Genomic DNA, 19,519 nt, shown 5'->3' with positions numbered 1-19,519 from the left:
CAAGAGCTGATTTCCTGTAGGTCTTCTGACGTTACAGTCATGGCAGTGGTTGCATCCGCTGAGAATCATAGAAGATCAGAGTTGGAAGGGACCTCAGGAGGTCATCTAGTCCAACCCCCGGCTCAAAGCAGGAGAGGTACACCCGAGCGTTGCTGGTAGCTGAGATGGCAGCTGAGCCCAAGGCAGATCTCCATCTCTGTCGTCTCTTGTAGATACTGAAGAGAAGCGGGGGTCGTATGGTCCCATGCAGGTGAGGGTCTTCAGAGCAGAGGAGCAGTTACCCATCACCCCCCAGAGTTCTGCCGGAGAGCTGCAGTAGTGCTGGACTATCTACTCCTGCTATGCAATTTAGTATCTTGTGGTCCACTGTGCCCAAGGCTGGAGAGAAGCCGAGCAGCACGATCCCAGCCTTGGAATCTTACCTGTGTCCATGGACCCGAGGACACTGTCTTTTAGTGCCACTAGAGCCATCTCTGTGTTGTGCTCTGGTCGGGGCCCTGACTGTGAGGCATGCATGATGCTGGCTCATGTCCCATGTGACTAATCGCCCTCCGTTAAAGTGTGGGCCTATTTCTAATTTTGAATTTCTCATAAGCACATAAGAATGGCCATACTGGGTCAGACCAATGGTCCATCCAGCCCAGTTTCCTGTCTTCTGACAGTGGCCAGTGCCAGGTGCTTCAGAGGGAATGGACAGAACAGGTAATCGTCAATTGATCCATCCCGTCACCCATTCCCAGCTTCTGGCAAACAGGCTAGGGACACTTCAGAGCATGGTTTTACATTCCTGCCTATCCTGGCTAATAACCACTGATGGACCTAACCTCCATGAACTTATCTAGTTCTTTTTTGAACCCTGTTGGCCTTCACATCATCCTCTGGCAAGGAGTTCCACAGGTTGACAGTGTGCTGTGTGAAGAAATACTTCCTTTTGTTTGTTTTAAACCTGCTGCCTGTTCATTTCATTGGGTGATCCCTAGTTCTTGTGTTATGAGAAATGGTAACTTCCTGGTGGTAACTTCCAGCCATTGGTTCTTGTTGTGCTTTACTTTGCTAGATCAAAGGGCCCTTCTGTGCCCGGGATTTTCCCCACCTGAAGGCACTGACTCTCTGTGAAAACATTGTCTCAGGACCGTGTACAGCTGCCATGGAAGTGACCAGCGATGCTGTGGTGGGAGCAGGGCATGTTGAAAGAAAGAGGAGGGGCCCCGCTGAGGAAGGAGAAGCAGAAGATCAGACAGAGGGAAGGGATGGTCACATGTGGGTGCTCAGAGGCAGGGACGGAGGACGCTGCCGTGCTGACTTACACACACGTGCAACCTCCTTACCGTTAGTGGCACGGCTCAGGGGTCGCGGCAAGGCACATGTGCCCTGAAGCACAGACATAGCTGTTGCCATCCTTGGCCAGGGTTCTCTGGCTCCCCGTTCATCTTGCCAGCCACTTCTCAAAGCTGCCCTTTCTGGGCTCTTCCGTGGGCTTCTTCCAGCCTCTCTCAAGGCCTTCGTCCCTCTCTGCTCCCCTGTCCCCTCCTGTTTATGTAGCACTGGCTTCCTTTCCATCCATTCACACTATCTCCTCCACTGGCTGGCTCCTGACGTCTGGAACAGCCTCCCTGTCCCTCCACTGCCCTGGCTTTCCACCTCCTTGCAGATCCCCTCTGCAAATATATATACAGCCTTCATGCCATTTCATAGCCCTCCCTCCTTCACTTCATGTTTAGCTCTAGCTAACTCAGTGAAGCCGGTGGGACGCCGTGTGGGTGCGCCTCTGTGTGCAATGAGCCTGGTGGATGGTCAATTTTATGGCCGCTTTGATTTCCAATTGACACACTTTAGGGCTTGTTTTTCTCGTTGGTGAGGATCCTCCCCTCCCCTCCAACCCACTAGCCCCTGGCTGGGTTAGATAAGCCCGGCGGGTGCTGCTTCTCTTATACACAGGGCGTTAGAGAGATGGAAACGTAGGCTGGGGTGGAACAACAGCTTCTTCGCTCCTTTCCTTCTGTGAGCATAAAATGGCACAACAGGTAACACTAGTGAAATCCAGGAGTGGAGCCCCCCGGTCTGTGATTATTTCATATGTGAATTACTGGAACAGGTGAAACAGCCATCATGACTGAGGCTAGGAAACTGTCCCTTCCCCACCAGCTTACGGTCTAAAATGACTGGACAGTTGTTAACATATTAAATACCTAAAAAAAAGTTAGGCTGCTGGTGTGCTGAGTCTGCTCCCTGTCCCATTGACGAATGCTGTCGCAGTGTTTCTCTGTATTTCCCCCATCGGTCGGATTGTATTCACCAGCGGTGTCTTACGTTCGCTTGGAAGCTGTTTGGGGCAGGGACTGTCTTTTTGGTCTGTGTCTGTACAGCACCTAGCACAACGGGGCCTTAGTCTGACTGGGGCATCTGCAAATGACAACACTGCAAATATAACAAATAATAAAAATATGGAGCTCAAAGGAGGCACGAGCCTCGGTGCCGGAGCCGGGATCGGCACTTTTCCATCTTTTGTCCGTTTCCACCACGGGTCTGTTCTGGATTCCACCCCCTGCAGCTTGTGTTAAAGCAAAGTGATTGGCATGCTAAGTTCTGCTGTAACAAAGAGCCACTTGCCCACCCATGCTGCTAGCTCTCCGCGGGGGGAGAGGAGCTTTGTCCTCCAGGCCGAGGCAGCCTTGAACAAAAGCCATGGAACAGACCCAAAAAAAAAAGTTACACTTCAGGCTGACCTTTGATTGTCCATAGAGAGCTGCCAAACTCAATTGCACTCTGGGCTCTGCTCCTTCCCACTCATTACATCAGGGACGGCTCATCAGAGATTCTTTTCTGGCTTAGTCAGAGGGCTCTCGGCCCCGGTGAGTGTCATTCAGTTACTGCTCCGTCTGTGTCATGAGCTTTCCCCGGCCGGGAGAGGGGCAAGGTGATGATGCCCAGTAGCGCTGCCATGCCAGCAGAACACGCTGCGCAAAAACAGCCCCGCCCCGGGTGTGTTACCTCCATCCTGAGCAGGGTCCATCAAACCGATCAAAGAGGGTGGGAATCGGCACCTCCGGGCGATCGAAGGAGGAGGAAAGTGGGGGATTGCTAGCTGGGGAAGTGCCAGCAGGGAGAACGGCAGGTTTAAATCGTTCCTTTCCAAAGGCCCGTGGGGGCCGTTTTCAAACGGAGAGTGTCTGGCGCTGCCGTCAGTTTCCACATGGAACGCTTGGCTCCGCGCTGTGTTTCCCATTTTTCTTGTCTGCCTCACTCTTGCTGCTATCGAGCTTTCTACATCCCCTGTCTGACACCAGCCAGCAAAGGCGAATGTGAGCTGCACTTTAATTACCCAGAGCCCTTTCCTTGGATGTCTGTGTGCGGAATACAGGCTGTGCCCTTCCTGCCTTCAAGGACGTAGCCAGGAGACCTCGGCACCAGACAAAGCCGCGCTGGCTTTTGTTTGGCTGTGGATGCTCAACAGATGGATGGAGGCGGTGAATAACTGAGCTCAGACCTGCTGTGATCATTCTTGCAGTAAAAGAATCAGCTGCGCTGTGTCTGTGTCTCTCCCTGCCCCACTGTCCACGCTTCCCCTTTCATTCTGCTCAGCCCCTTATGCCTGTGTTCAGGGTCACCCCCATAACCTGTCATTTGCTAAGGCGCTTGAAGTGCTCCCCATGCTAAGTAAGTGCAAAGCGTTACAATACGATGGCTGGTGTGTCTGAGTGCCACTGCCCTCTGCTGGATGGAATCAAAAGTGCTCAGCTGTGTATCAGAGGCCCCACACTGCCAATAGGGATTCTCCTTTATTATTATTATTATTTATTATTATTCATTATTTGTATTACCAAAGCACCTAGGAGCCCCCATCATGGATCAGGCCCCCATTGCGCCAGGCCCTGTACAAACACAGAACAAAAAGACAGCCCCTGCCCAAAGAGCTGACACACTCACTCAAGTGCTGGAGGTCTGTGCTCCCAGAGCAGGAGAATCAGTCCTTTGTCTCTGCCGTCATGATGATGATGCAAGGAGCCACAGTGCCAGCTATGCAACCCTACGGGCTGTGGGTGCATCACAGCATTAGTCATAGAAACAGAACAGCAGGAGACTTCTACCTGCCACCCAACCTCCGCACCTGAGCCCGTTGTGTGTGAGTTATGTTGTGTGTTGGATCCCTCCTGGATCCTGGGGCTAGGAAGGGTGTTAACCATGCATTTTAATGGTGTATGTCTCCTCTTCTTCCAGCATCTATTTATCCTCCCAATACAATGGGCGGCTCTGACCAAGGGTAGCCCAGCTGAATTGCCGGCTGTCCCTTTGGCTAGCCTGTTATCTCGCCAATGCCAGCTCCGGGCCAGGAGTGAGGTTCGGGGGCCTTCGTCTCTCCCATTCCCCTTCTGCAGGGTCTGAGCCTTCTGCGTTGAACAGGCCCTGCTGGCTCGGAAAGCCAGTGTACGCTGAGCCGCTCACCCACAGGCTGGCCCACCCGGCTGCCCGTGCCCGGGAGAGGGGTGGGTAGGTGATGAATTCAGAGCACCAGCCGGCAGTGCTGGGGTCAGCTCGTGCAGGGACGCCCGCCACTGCCCGTGGGGCTGTGGACCTGGATCACGACTATGTGTTGCCCTGAGGCCGTGCCTTGCGTCAGCGGCCTGGCCGCACCTGAAATACCCTCCCGATGGCACCAAAGCACGGAGGCTCCCAGCCGCCATCCTCAGGCTGGGCCCACTGCTGTTCTCGCCTCCCTCTCCGGTGGGCCACGTTCCTGGCACTGGTCCCTCTGCACCGATCCGCGCCCACCAGCAGACAGGGTGCAACTGGGCTGTCAGACGGCCGAAGCGGCTGGGTTCCTCCTCCGCTGACCCGCGGCTGGCGGCTGGCCTTTACACGGCTCTCCCCAGCTGAGGCCAGGCCAAAGGCGGGGCCGCGCGCTGCTGGCTCATTGTGGCTGGCGTTCTGCGGCCGCGCTGGGCAGAGCGAGAGCGGGCAGCGGGGAAAGCAAGCTCTTGGCTCCGTGAGCCAGGAGGAGCGCAGACAGGGCGGGGCCATGACCTGTCAGCCCGCCACTCCTTGCTCTGTGGTGTTGGTAATGGAGGCAGCTCGTGCCTTCCACTGACTAGCTCCCGAATGTGATGGGCAAACCCTTTCACCTGCACTGGGACACTGAATCACCAGCTGGACGCAGACGCAGAGGTGAGAGCGCCACCTCGTGTATCTGCATCACCACGCCTGGAGCACCTGGGCTTTCCCCAGGCGCTCTCCCATCCGAGTCCTGTCCTCCCTTCAGCCGACGTCTCTTCAGGTCAACGGCACGTGAGAGTTTGGCTTCAGGCCGTCAGCGTAAAGCTGTAAGGTTAAAGCCTCGTGGCTTTGCAATGCTTGACTAAGCTGGAAGGAAAGGCGCAATGAACTCTCCATCAAACTCTTCATCAAACAAGTTTTCTGGGCCAATGCCTGCCCCGAATAGATTTGCTGAGCCTTTCCCAGTGATGTGCCGAGCTACCTGCCCAGTAATTATAGAGATTCTTCAATCCAGGCTGCAGTCACAACCGCCTTGAACCATCAGCAGCGTGGCTTCCCTGCACAGCTCTGCTGGGACTAGACTGTCGCTACTGGGGGAGAATGCTGTTGGGGTTACCCCACAAAGATGAGGCTGGAGGAAAATGGGGTGTCCCCTTAGTCTGGTTCTCAACTCCTTGCACCATAACTGTCCTGTGTGTTAAACCCCCGTTAACTGAATGGCAAATGTGAGATTTAACACCTGGCCAAGGCAATGTTTGCTAATGGTGAATTTCACACCTAGGCTCATCAAAACACATACAAGTCAGCAATGTTGTGGCTTTCGCCGTTGGCCATTCTTCTATGGGCCAAGACAAGTGACTGATGCGAGAGGTCTCTGATTTCAAGACAAGCAGAAGGCATTTAGGGAACAGAGAGCAACTAAGATGTATCCAGCAGGGAGCGGACAGGCATGTGCTTGAATCTGATGTTACAATCCCATCACCCCTGGTTGTATCTCTGCCCTTTAATCAAATAGTGAATGTAAAACTAAGTTAAGAAAATGTTCAAGATCACACACACACACACACACACACACACACTCCAGTCCCACATAGTGTAACATGTGGATCGAGGCACTGGCATTCTAATTTCTTTTGAATGGTGGATGATGCTGATGGCTACAGGGAGCTTTTGAAAGTTGGTTGTTTGGATAATTTTGGGTGCTATTAGTGACATGGGGAAGAGGAAACCCTGCCAGTAGAACAGGCTGGGAACTTTTAATTAAAAATGGCTTTTTGAGGAACATGAAAATGTTTGTACTGCTCAAAGTTTTCTGACTTTTCAGTGAAACGATCGGAAATGAAATCTGGCAAAAACCCTGAAAAAATGAAACCGTGTCTTCCTTCGTCCTTTTTCCCCCTCCTGGAAAAAGGTGCAAAGAGTGGGGTGGGCGGACGCTCAAACTGAAAAAAAAAATCATTTTGATTCAGTTCAAATTTAAGTGAAAACCGTTTATTTCAAAGATTTTAAACTCAACGATAAAAAAAAAAATAAAGAAAAACTTGGAGCTAACTCAAGCTGCCCTCCTGGCAAGAAAGACGGACACTTTGTGTGTGCACCAAGGGGTAACTAGGCCGAGGTAGGTTACTGACCACCAGACTAGCTAGAGCAAAGCACTCCAGAATAGACTTCAGAGAAGCATTTTGCATTGGCCCCAGAAGGATGGACTTGATAGCCTAAACGTCTCTGATTTGTTTAGAAGACAATTATAGCATGTTGGGGCAGGGCCTACAGAACTATGAAAGTGCCACACTTAGCCAGGTGTCTGCAGTCACCACAAAGATACTCATGGCAGGAACGGGAACTCAGTGGGTCAGTCCCTGAAGCCTGCACCCCAAATGGGAGCCAGCACAAATTTTCTGGAAGTTTTCCTTGTGCTTAGTTAGGATGCTCTGAGGCCAGCCTTTGTTTCTCCAGTGGTGAGGTTGCAAATGCATATCAACATCAGAGAGAGAAGCTGCATTTTCTATCTTTGTTCTTTTCTCTCCCCTTTTTGTGTGTGTCCCTTAATAGGCAGCAGGTTTAAAACAAACAAGGAAGTATTTCTTCACACAATGCCCAGTCAACCTGTGGAACTCCTTGCCAGAGGATGTTGTGATGGCCAAAACTATAAGGGGGTTCAAAAAAAGAAAGAACTAGATAAGTTCATGGAGGATAGGTCCATCTATGGCTATTAGCCAGGATAGGCAGGGATTGCTGTTTGCCAGAGGGTGGGAATGGCCGACGGGATGGATCACTTGATGATTAACTGTTCTATTCATTCCCTCTGAAGCACCTGGCATTGGCCACTGTCGGAACATAGGATAGCATAGCTCTTCTCAGCTGTGATGGTGTCACAACTTGGCAGGCCAGATGAATTGAAGGACCAAAATTAGGGACCAAAAAAAAAAGACATACGTTTTTTTCTATGTTTTTTCTCCAATTCATCCAGTGTACGTGAGGTTCTTAAAGTTCAGTTTATGGTAATCTGGTTTGTTGACTGCAGTTGAAAAAGCAATTCAGTGGGAGTGTCTGACAGAGCAGAGGATTCTGTTTTGCCTCATGTTTTAAGTATAGAGTGAGTGGGCAACAAAAGAAAAGGAATCTGCTCTATGAGTTTTACTTCTGAAGAGCCTAAGCACCTTCTGTAAACCTCCAATCACGCTGTAAAATCCCAGGCTCTGAAGCACTTTACATCTCACTGTATTTCCACCCAGTGTGGGCCTTATAAGCAAAAAATTCCATTAGTAAAAATGAAAAAGAAAATGACTAATAACTAGTGTAATGGAATATTGCTGTATACGATCATCAGAAATGTGCTGCAGGGTTTAGAGCGGAGCTCACAGCTTTTCAAGAGACCCCACAAAGATTAAAATTGTCATTCAAAAAACTGTCCATACTCATGTCACCAACAGCACCCTGAGATTCTTAAAACAGAATTTTAAAAAAAAAAATATTTTAAACCATTCCAGCTCTTTGTTTGCATTCTGTACATCTTTGACTGTGGAAAAAATACCGGTCACTTATCCTTTTGTTGTCAGTTTCACTCAAGTGTTGTGCTGCTATAGCAGAGTGCTGTTGGTTTTGGGTGTCCAACGCTGCAGAGAAGCATTAAAATACAGATTAAAGCTGGGAGAAATGTTTTGACATTTTGATTGAAAAATGAGTGGGAAAAAGTTTCTCAGATTGTTTCCTGTTTGTTGACCAGCTCTAATAACAATCTCGCTGAATTTTTGCAATATCATCCTCACTTTGCTATGTTGTATTGGGTTTTGCAACCCCTGTGCTTTAGTGCCTTTGGGAAACTCTGGAGCAAGAGATGGGAGTGTGAAGGAAGGGGTGGTACTTGTAATGGGATCCACTGGAGACAGTGGACAGATTATTCCATGGTCACATGGCAGCAAAGTCTGTTTCTTGCAAACACAGCTGTGCATCAGATGCTTATTGCAGTTCTCTGCTCACCGTCTTATAATAGCTGGAGGTTTCTACTAGAAGGCCCAGCACTGAAACAATTGCTATTTATGTGATGGTGACTGAAGCTGTGGTGCATAAGCGTCATGGACCCAAAACGAGCAAAGGATCAGCCTTAAAATTCTCCTCTGTAATCACAGTCGCCTGCCTTGAACATCCCTTCAAACAAAGAGACTAAACATAACTTCCTCTTCGTCCAGTCTTCTGTTTTGTTCAAGTCTGGGCCTGAAGACTGGCCAGCATGGTTCAGTAATTGATTATATTGTCCACTAATTCCAAGGGATGCCACCAGAGGTCACTGGAGCATTTTCTTTTTTAAGGCAACTATTGTAAATCGTTGTTTTTCAGTGGAGGAGAAACGAGTTGGGAAATGAAGGTGGGACTAAGCTCTCCTTGGGCCTGGTCAGGAAAAAAGATCATAAAAGCCCTCTGGATAGATGTGATCTATAAAAAATCAGCAATCGGGCTCACCACTAGGGGTGAAGTAGGCTCAGGGTATAGATGGATGACATAGAAATATGTGCTCCAAACATAAGACCCCAATAACCTAGTTCCTGCACTGGCTCTCTGTTTACAGGAGATTTAACCTGACCTCCTCGGCAGGCAAGTGGCTGGAGAGATGTGGAGAGACACCTCCACGTTCAGTGTGAGTGCCAGTTATTGGTGTGAATGTACATAAACCTACTGCTCCGCTTTTCATCAGCCCTGCCTTTTGGGCCTGTCCCTCTGACCTCTCCTGCGTGTGATCACTTGCCTTCATCTTAAACTCAAGTAGCCCAAAGTGAACTCGTGGTGCATCTGAAGCCCTCTTCTGACTCGTGACGCTCTCTGTGACTAGAGCTGGCCTGGGAACTGTTTTGATATTTTGGAAATATTTTCCCTCCCCAGTCAGGATGCAAAGCTGGTACCCCAGCATCTTCCATGGGAGTGAAATCCTGCAAATATTTCCTTTCAGAGACACCAACACTTTCCCACAGCAGGACTAGTTTGATGTTTCTGACATCAAACGTGCTCCCTGGAAACCCTCCGACAGAAAAATCGGAACATTTCCGACCTGCTCTGCCTGTTACTATTGTCATCGCCATCCTCCCTGCCACAGCCTGGCCCAGTCCAAATGCTAAGATCACCTTCCTTGCCAAATGTTCTCCTGGTTTTAACCCATTCCCCCCCAAATCCCTTACCTGGAACATGAAGCTCAGATTGCTTACCTTTAACTTCAAGGACTTTCGCAGCTCTCCTGTGATGCCAGCCTTCATCCCCAGTTTGTCCATGTCTCACAGCTGTCTTAAACCTTCTGTATAAAGCATCCTCTCTGAACTGACCTGGAAGGCCACACCCCTTTCCTCCTCAAGCCCCGCCTCTGCTGTTACACCTACAAGAAGCCAGCCTGCTCATTTGGGCTGGATTCTATCTATCTGCCTTTGGTACTTACACAGCTTTCATCACCTTCGTATCGGCGCCTGTCACAGTCATTGCTGTATTGATCCTCACGAAACACCTGTGAGGCAGGGCAGTGCCATCATCTTCCTTTTATAGATGGGGAAACTGAGGCACAAGAAGCCAAGTGACTGGCCCCAGGTTACACAGGAAGTCTGTGGCAAAGGGGGGGAAATGAATCCCAGTCTCCAGCCCTTGCTCTAACCACTGGGACAGCAGTGCTCTGGCTTGAGGCTCATGTGGGGATCACTGATATTAATTTACTATGTATCTATTTGGATTGGGGGGGTTTCTCTCTTTCTGTGAGCTCTTTAAGACAGGATCTTGTCAGTGTGGGGAGCACCGAGCACACTGGGGGTGGGGGCGCTGCTTGTACACAAAGCCTCACTAAAGGTATGTGTAGCTATAGCCTGTGCTAAGGCCCATTTGGAGGCTGGGTCTAGAGATCGACCTCCTCCCACGATGCCAGTGTTCAGGGTGTGGGGACCCAGGCGGTTTGCTCAGCACCTGGTGGAAATCTGGGTGAGCTATGAAATTCGATTGGGGGTGGCGGCTCAGCAGTTCAAGGTGGGTTGGTTCTAAGGTTTGGGGCTGGGGCCCATCTCTCGTTTAAGTTCAGGTGGGAGATGGAAATATCTCACGAAGCTCAAGGTTGATTGATTTCTTAAAGCCCAATGGGCTAATGCACCTGGTTTGTCTGTAATGCGGCCAGAGAGTTAGTGTTGCCTCTTGACTTGTATCGAAAATTCTTTTTGTTCTGTCCCTTCCCAGACCTTTCGGTCCTTAGACCATGTGCTCCCCCAGGCAGGGAGCATCCCTTGTATGTCTGGAAAGCGCCTCGCACATTGCGGCTGCTACCACAAACAGATAACTATTAATAGATGCATGCAGTGTGTCCTGGGAGAACTTCCCAGAAAAACTGCCTCTCAGCATTGCAAGTCGGACCACAGACCCTGTCTCAGGCAGGGCCCTCTGTCTGCTCCTTTGGAGGGAGGCGAAGACTTCCAGGGTGCCCCTTGCAGGAGATATTTGCCATCAGCAAAGAAGGAACATTCTGAAAAAGATATTGGTCACATGCAAACTGCACTCAGCTCTCCCTGCCCGCAACGGCTGTGAACACGGACACGCTTTTCTAGCTAGTTTTACAGTGGAGCTTGATACGTTTATTAACAAGTTTATATGATGGGGCCGCTTGACACAGGATGTCCTTTCCAGTCCTATGGCCTGAATTCCTGTCTTCCCCTTTCCTCCTCCCCATCGGAGTTCCAAGGCCCGTGGGAAGCTGCCGCTAGTCGATCACTTGGGATCATGGTAGCATTTTTTTTAAAAAAGCCCCTGAAAATGGTTGGCAGGAAATGGTTCGAAACCCCTAACTCTGAACCCAAGTGCATGTGGGGACATTCGGCGCTTGAAGGGTGACCCTCTCGCATCCCTGGCCTCTCTCTGGCAAGCAGGCCCAAGCAGCAGTACCTCTTCAAATCCGGCTTACGGTAGGATGCTGACGTTCCTGAATCCTGATTAGAATTAATTGCATTTTTCATGCCCTGGGCCCATGAACTCAACTGAATTAAGCTTCTGTAGGAAAAGCAATAAAGGCGGCTTTTTAACCGGCAGAAACACAAACTCCCCACCCCAGGAGCTGATGTCAAGGTAACCGGGACGCAAAGGAGGAGTTAGAAAAGTTTAACGGGAGCTGGAGCTGAGGAGTCCCTCTGATTGGAAGAGTCTGAATCAATAGAGAATGGGGGAGAAAAGTTGGGGGGGGGCATCCGCTGCCCTTACCTCCTACCAAGAGAGAGCAAAAGAAAGAGAAACTGGCATCAGTCACTGCCTTAGACGCCTTCTCCCAGCACAGCCGTGGAGAGAGATGAGGAGAGAAGAAATATGATTCCCTGTGAGGAAGGATGCAAGGATTGACCCCCAAACGGCTCTGATTTGGGGGAAGAGAAGGGAAATGGCTGAGACGAGCTCATCTCTCAGCCCCCCGGGATTGTTGCCATCCAACAGCAGAGTGCTGCAGCTGGCCACCAAAGGGGAGTGGATCGTCCTGGAGCAGACCCTGAGAGGCATGGACAAGGGGGACCTGAGCATCTCCCAAACTGACCAAGTAAGTGGCCAATAGCCAGGAAGCTGTACCAGCAGTGGCTTGTGTTATACAGATATAAAAGAAAAAATGGTGCCATGATGATTTCCTTGGAGAGGTGCGGGGGGGAGGGAGTGGCAGTGAGGAAGACAAGGGCTGGAGTCACTGGAGCTAAATCATGGTTCTTCCCACTGCATAAATGGCCAGGTGCCTTAGGAGCCTCTGTCTGCATCATCTACTATTCAGCATCGCTGGAAGCAGAGTATTCACCTGGCTGGAATAGGTGGGTAAATCCTGTGTTACCCGCATTAACTGATTATCTTGTTCCCATTCTCCTTCCCAGCTGTGGTTCATACTGAATGGCTTCTCCTCAGTAAGAAAAGGGGTGTTTTGGCCAATGATTTCATTATTATTATCATCTGTATTACAGTGGCATGCCGGACCGCCACGGAGCTCCCGGCCCCACTGTGCTAGGCGCTGTGCAAACACACAGTGAGACGGTCCCTACCTTAAAGAGTTTACCATCTAAATAGACATGGCAGATAAAGGAAGCATTACTGCCCCCCTTTGAGAAACGGGGAACCGAGGCGGAGGGAGGTTAGGTGACTTGCCCAAGGTCTCACACAACGTCTGGGGCAGAGCCAAGAATTGAACTGGTTTACTGAGTGTGGAAGAGTCCTGGAGTCTTTCACACACGCTGGTAGCTGGTGCCGCTTGCTGGAGCCCTTTGGCCATTCAGGGTCAAGGCTTTTTGGCTTGGATTGAACCTTTATCAACAAGCGTAGCACCTGGTTTTTGGATCCGGCAGTACCGGGGCCGCCTCTTGCGCACCGAGAAGCCCGACTGCCTGATTTACAGGCAGCCTCGGCCATCGGTGCTGTGGTGTCTGCAGATAACTGCGGCTGGGAAGCGATGCTTGGAGTGATTTGCAGCTGCCTAGAGGGGTGCAGGACGATGGCTCTCCAAATTGGTTTGTATTTTCCTGCTGAAACAGTGAGCTGGATTTAAACACAAAACCAGGAAAAATTAGCACGTACCCATCATGATGGGTTTTTATGATTATTTTCCTTTTCTTTAGTTTCTAAAGTGAATTTAGGGTTTATGGGGCAGCTTTGGCACGAAACAGACAGCAACAGTGCATGCTCCCACATCCACCCAGCAGTCCTTACAGTCCTGATTGACCCGGTTCTAATCTTGAACTGGGCTGAGTAGAATTGTGCTTTAGTTCCATTTTCACCTCTTGGAAAGATCTCCGAAGGTGGATTTTGAGGGTAATTGATCATGTTTAGACAGCATGGCTTGGGGCCCTACCTACCTGAGAACTTGTCTCCCTCCCCATGCACCAGCATGGCAGCTGAGGTCAGGTGTTGACGTGGGAGTTTCCTGAAGGGTGTGATTATAAGGAAGAAATGAGCCATGATAGCCCAAGATGACATGGATACCTGTGTGGGCCAACTTCAGACATTTAGGTATTCCATTGGCAATGCCTGTCTTGTCTTCTCCAGGAGTCGGGCCTGACCCCCTTCATGATTGCGGTGAGAGAGAACAGGCTGTCCATTGTCGAGAGGCTGCTGGAGCTGGGAGTGAATCTTTCAGACCAAACTAAGGTAAGAAACCATTTACTATCTAGCTCTCCAGAGCCCTGATGGGACTAGGTGGAGCCAGGAAATAGAGACTCATGTTCAAGGACTCCATCCAGTATGGAGCCATGGGTTGCACGACCACTAGGAGAGGACCTGATAACTGTCTGCTGATAATATTTCCATTCGTTGTTCATATTACGGTAGCATCAAAGTGAGCCCAGGGCTCCATCGTGCTGGGCTGCAGAAACATGTGTACACATGTAGGTACATATGCATGACAAAGGAAGAACTGCAATCCCATTTTAGAGGTGGGGGACTGAGGCACGGAGGGAGGAAGTGACTTACCCAAAGGCCTGTTGGGATTTGAACCCCCATTTTGTGAGAACCTCTCCAGTGCCTGAACAACAAGACCAGCCTTTCATCTGACAGCAGGTGACTGAAATGCACATGGGGTAGGGAGAGGAATTGCTTGTGGCGAAGAGCTAGGGACTGAAACTGAGCTTAGGAGAGCATTTGAGGAACATCAGGAGATGCTTCCTAGCGTTAAGGTCTATTAGACGTTGGAAGAGTCTCCTAAGGAAAACTCCATTGTATGAATCATCTGGGACTCGACTGGATGGAGCAGGGAGAGTGTTTGTGATGGGAATAATCCGTAGTAACAGAGACATGGGTAAGCAATAGATCATTTACATCTCTAATGTCTATGGTTAAAGGAGTCTGGCAGCTCGTCTCTTGGATTTTATCTGGTCCAAGGCATTGGCCTTTGTTTGTTATGTATCTGCGCACAGAAACAAACATCTGTGTACATCTGTAGAGGTGGCTAAGGAGGAAGGTGAGGAGGGGAGGGCAGGTGAGCTGGTCACGGGTGCATGATAAATCTTGCATGGCTCTGCAATTTGTCACATAGAACTCCCCTCCACATCTAGGGGGTGTCTGTCTTTTTAAGCCCACGTCATTTCTGGTAACATGTTGGCTACTGACTTTTTCAAATGTTTTTGCGAAAGGCCCACAGTTCTCCTGCTCAGAGAGAGAGGGCGCTGTGGTCTGGAAGGTTGATGGACATAGAAACAAAGGTCAAAGCTATTTCGGCAACTAAAGATGCAGATGGGTGGTGTGGCATCGTGGGGGTTCACCCAGGACAGTAAGGGTTTGTGTCACCTCCTGCCCTGTAACCCTGGGTGTGCTTCTGGGCTGTGAAGCTTCGGCTCAGGGACCTGTCACCACTAGCCTGCTCCCAGTACAGTGGCCTCACCCTGGCTTCCACCTGCCTGGTTACTCCTTGCAGGGTGATGCCTACAGCCCTTCCAGACCTGAGTGTCCCCTCTGCATGTCCAGTCCCTCTCACTGGACCCTCACAGAAGCTATCCAGTTTGTTGCCTCCAAGGAACCAGAGCACACGCCTACCTGGTAGTTTGGCTGGGGATTTTGCCTTTCCCTTTAATACACAGCACTGAGATGGGTTTGGAAGAAAGCCACCATCCATTTATTGGCCAAGTACACAGGTCGAGGAGCTCTCAAGTAAGAGTGAGAGAGAAGGGAAAGGTTACAAATAAAACCAACAAAATGTGCTTTCCAGTGACTAAAACTTAATTCCAGCAAGTTACCACCGTTGCCTAAGCAGTTTCCTTACTTACAAGAAGTTCTCAACATCCCTAGTCCTCCAGAGCGGAGCGCCCAACTTGCTCAGGCTCGAAGGATGCTGTAGCCTATCATCCCTTCAGTGATGGAGGCCCACATGGCTTTTTGCTTCTGCTTATATTTCCCACAACTCATTGTTTTGTCCACAGAGCCAGGCTGATCTCCCTCTGTTCTTCCCTCCCACCCCACCACTGATTCGTTTGATATTTGGGCTTCTATTGTTTTGATTCCATAATGCTTAATTTACGTTGGAAACAGATAGCTACCCTCCTTCCCTCTCTGGGCGAAAACCTGCTCCCCCTTTCGTTTGGTCACAGCCTGTAAGGCGTAATATCAGTAAGTGCCCCATACAGTGTTAATACTCACACTTCCCAATGATATTAATCACCCGTGTGTCACGGGCTTTCCTAAAAGACCATATTTGATGCACTTTTATAGTACAGTAATATTGGGTGCAATCAGTCGATTCAATTGCATATTCTCTGGGGTTCAGATGTCCTGTTCTCCCCCTGGGGTGTCTGGATCCTGAATGTCACAGGTGCCTGGAGGGATTTTCAAAAGTGCCTGGGAGCCCAAATACCTTTAACAATCTAGCCCAGGCTCATTATCACGGCAGACTTGGCACTAGTTGTGGGTCATGCAAGATGGGGGGTCTGATCCCCTGTCATCAGCCTCGTCAGCACACACTGCCAACAGCCCGGTCCGCATGTGATGTAAATGCAAGACCGCCCTTTCCCACCCCGCCCCCGACTGGGCCGGGCGAGAGCTTGCTTAGGTGTGCTCTTGAAATGCCTGGAGGAGCTAATCCGTCTTTGTTGCCTTCCCGGAGCCGTGGTGGGAATGCAAACCCCAGGGCACCCCTCATCCCTGAATGGGTCTCCAGGAGCCAGGAGGGCAGAGCCGGTCACCTGCGTCAGCTACTGACCTTCCGAGACTCCCCACTGAGCTGCTCCGGCTACTTGGCAGGGATTCCAAGGCTTTCCAAAAGCAGCACCTGCCCCCTCCCCACTTGGGCTCTGTTTTCTGTGCCAGTCCCTCTCTGCGGCGGCTGGGGGTGGGGAGGAGCTGCCTCTAGCAGCGCCAAGCACATCTACCCTTCCCTGCAGAGGCCAGACAAAGCTGGGAGCCTCTTCCGATTTGAATGGACTCCTACAGACCTGATCCGTGCCCCGTACAGTCAGTGGCTGTGGAGCTGACCCTGGGGGAAGCTCAGAGCCAGGGCAGCTGGAGCAGGGACTGCAGAAACTGCAGGGACACGTCTCCGCTGCCCTCCAGGAGGCGGTTTTTGTGAAATTACTGCTCCTTAGCTGGCCCTGGGAGGTGGAAAGAGCTAATTAATCCCTGGCGAGGATTGTCCCCTGTGCTCGCAGAACCAGCCAAAACCCGAGAGCCCTCCGAGGTGTGCTGGCCGCTGCAGGGGGAGTCTTTGGAAGGTGCAATAATTACACGAGTCGTCCAAGCACAAAAGCAACGTTAGGAGCTGATGAAATCCCATTGCGACCATGGCCAAGCCTCTGGGTGTGCTCCGCTAATGTTGCTAGCCCAGGTGAGGGAACTGAGACGCTAAGGGACTTATCCACGGTCACAGCAGGATATGAGGACAAGAGTCTGTTCTTGTGACATTAATATCACTCCAGGGCCGTTATGCTGGATTTACACCACCAGCCTAATGGAGATCAGAATCTGGCCCTGGGTTTCAGAATGAGGATTAGAAGCAAGGCCTTCCTCGCACCTAGTCCTGGACTCTCACCTCTAGGCCATCCCAGAGACACCCTCTGGAGAAGCCCCAGTAAGAACAATCGAATGCAGTTCTTCCATCTGCCAAGCCTCTCTCCTCTGCGGTGTGACGATGTCTTTACGTTGGGGATCCATGTTAAGGCAGGGTTTCCGAGCATTTACTGTGTGCGTTTCCATGAGAGGTTTCAAATCTCTCTTTACCCCTTCCTTTGGCACTGTTTAAGACAATCTCCTTCACCCCCGATTCAGCTGATGAGGAGTTGGACTAATGCATGGGTTTGAGATAGATCTGAGTGGCTCTGCTAGGACTTCTCGACTGGGATTATATTCTCCCGGCCGCCTTTGACTTTGTTCTGGGACTGGATCGGAGGCTGAAGGGTTTGGTTTGGACTAGTAGCCCAAGGAAGGAGGAGAGACATCGGAGCTTATTCCACCACCGATGGTTTTGGTTTTGCTCTTTCCTGGAGTCAAACTTTTCTGCAAGTGGGTTTTCCAAATATTAGTCTCTTCCATTAGGGATCTTGAGTCCTCACTTCACCTCTCTTTGCTGGGGCACCTGGGGAGATTTGAGGGGGATTTCTGAGTGAATTTGCTTCAGCCAAACTCCCCCTTGTGTATGTTTGTGGATTTCACCTGCGAGTATTGCCAGAAGAAGAGTCATTTAAATTCGTACACCCCGGTATTCACACTAAAAGTGCTCATGCATTCTTCCAGTCATGGAGCAGAAACAATACCATGTGACCAATTGCAACTTGGCAGCACAGATGTACGTTTGAACACTTGTAGCAAACAAAAATTATTTATCCTTTATAACACGGTGGTACCTAGAGATCACAACCTCAACTGGGACCTCAGTATGCTAGGGGCTGTACGAACATACACAGTAAGAGCCAGTTCCTGCCCCGAGGAGCTTATAACTGAAGAGCTTTTCCATACACAGACTTGCAACAGATTCATGTAAGTGTGATTTTTAAACTGAGGTGCAAAAGTCTTCCTGGGCACTCCTCTAACAGTTCTGCCAGGATCAGTTCAGTTCAATTCAAATCCATTAGGAACAGGTTTAAGCAAAGCTGAAATACTGTGTTCCTAAACTGAAATTGCTGCAAGTTTGTGTGTAGACAAAAGAGACAGAGGGTGGGCAGGGGAAACCGAAGTGACTTGCACAGGAACACCCAGCAGGGCAGTAGCAGAGTGGGCACTAGAGAGTCAGGACTCCTGACTCCCAGACCAGTGTTCTGTCCGCTGGCCTATGCAGCCTCCAATAAACAGCTCAGGACTAAAAATGGCAGAGAAATGGGAGTGTGTAATAAATAGGAGGGTGGGGGACCCTCTCCCTGCCCTGGGTTACTCCATGGACAGAGACGGGGTGTATGTCATGACGTTGTGCCTCAGAGGCAGTTCTAGCACCAAGTGTACGAAAATGGCAACCGTTTCCCAAGCTTGATCTCTGTAATAACGTCACGGCCTGTTGAGCACAGAGCAGCCAGACAAATCCCCTCTCGGCTGAAGTTTGTCGGTAGCAGCCCGAGCGATCATTCAAAGCTGCTCTGGCGAGAGTCCTTAATGAAAACCACAAGCTAGTTACTGCAGCAGCATGGCGCTGTCGTCCACCGTGAAGATGTTTTGGAGGCTTTTCTTCTTTCCACGCCTGGGAGCAGCTGTTTTGCAGCAACAGTAAATCTTGCAGTGCAGCCATAAGTGCTGCCTTGGAAGGAGATTTCTCTTGAGGTTTGCACAGCGTTGGCGGGGGGGAAGGGTGTCGAGAGCCATTTCCTACAGGATGGGGGTTTAGAAGAGGGGTGATGGTAACGGGCTACAGGAGCTCTCCTCTTGCCTACAGTCCAGATTGCCGTGGAAAACATCCCCATCCCCATGGTCATTCAGGCCTGTAGCCTGGCCGTCCTCTTCGACTCTTCTCTCTCTAGGTCCTCACATCCAGACTGTCTAAATCCTGATGCTTCTTTCTGCATCCCATCTCTAGGATCCAACTAGAGCCATTGTCTAGGCCTCATCATCTGACGAGTCCTCTACAAACCCATCCTCCAGGGCAGGTCTACCTGTCCGGCAAAATTCAGCTGCCGTTGACAGGAGTTATGCAAGCTACTCTGCGTTGCCTTCATTGCTTCCCTGTAGCGTGCCGTCTTCGCCGCGCTGCACCAACGGGCAATGCGTTCCCGTCGAAGCAGCCCTACACTTTTTTCGGAGGTGGTTTTAATAGATCGACTTCCGGATCGATTCAGCTTTCTTCACTGCCGCTCAATCAAGCCGGAAAATAATCGATCTGAAGGCAGCAAATTTTCTGCCGTCAATGTGCACACAGCCCCATTCACCAACAGCCTTAGTGCCAAAGGCATATAGACCACAGCAGCCATGCCCCAGGTCCCACTCTCCTTGGGTACCTGGGCCATATCAAGGCCCCAACAGGACGAGGGAAGCTGACTGAGCGACAGACCGTTGCCTGCTGCCTAGACTGCCTTCTCTGAGCCCACATTGTTTCCTCTGCTGCCTTGCCTTGCCTTCCTGGTCTCCCCGTCCCAACCCACTGACCTGCCCCTCGGAT

At 50.5% G+C, this 19,519-nt stretch overlaps 1 protein-coding gene across 1 annotated transcript in view; it reads left to right on the top strand.

Annotated features, from left to right (window-relative positions):
* The first annotated feature begins 11,872 nt into the window (after positions 1-11,872).
* The window catches only part of LOC137159859 (serine/threonine-protein phosphatase 6 regulatory ankyrin repeat subunit B-like), a 78,044-nt gene continuing 70,397 nt past the window's right edge, over positions 11,873-19,519 (top strand). Inside the window, exons 1-2 of the mRNA XM_067558318.1 lie at positions 11,873-12,025; positions 13,507-13,608. Of these exons, the coding sequence (XP_067414419.1) occupies positions 11,873-12,025; positions 13,507-13,608 (255 nt within the window). The remainder of the gene's footprint in view (positions 12,026-13,506; positions 13,609-19,519) is intronic.

Source organism: Emydura macquarii, unplaced genomic scaffold (assembly GCF_026122565.2).
Source record: "Emydura macquarii macquarii isolate MOO-44397 ecotype Brisbane River unplaced genomic scaffold, CSIRO-AGI_Emac_v2 contig_1947, whole genome shotgun sequence".
Taxonomy (NCBI): Eukaryota; Metazoa; Chordata; order Testudines; family Chelidae; genus Emydura; species Emydura macquarii.
This window is presented reverse-complemented; position numbering and strand designations above follow the sequence as displayed.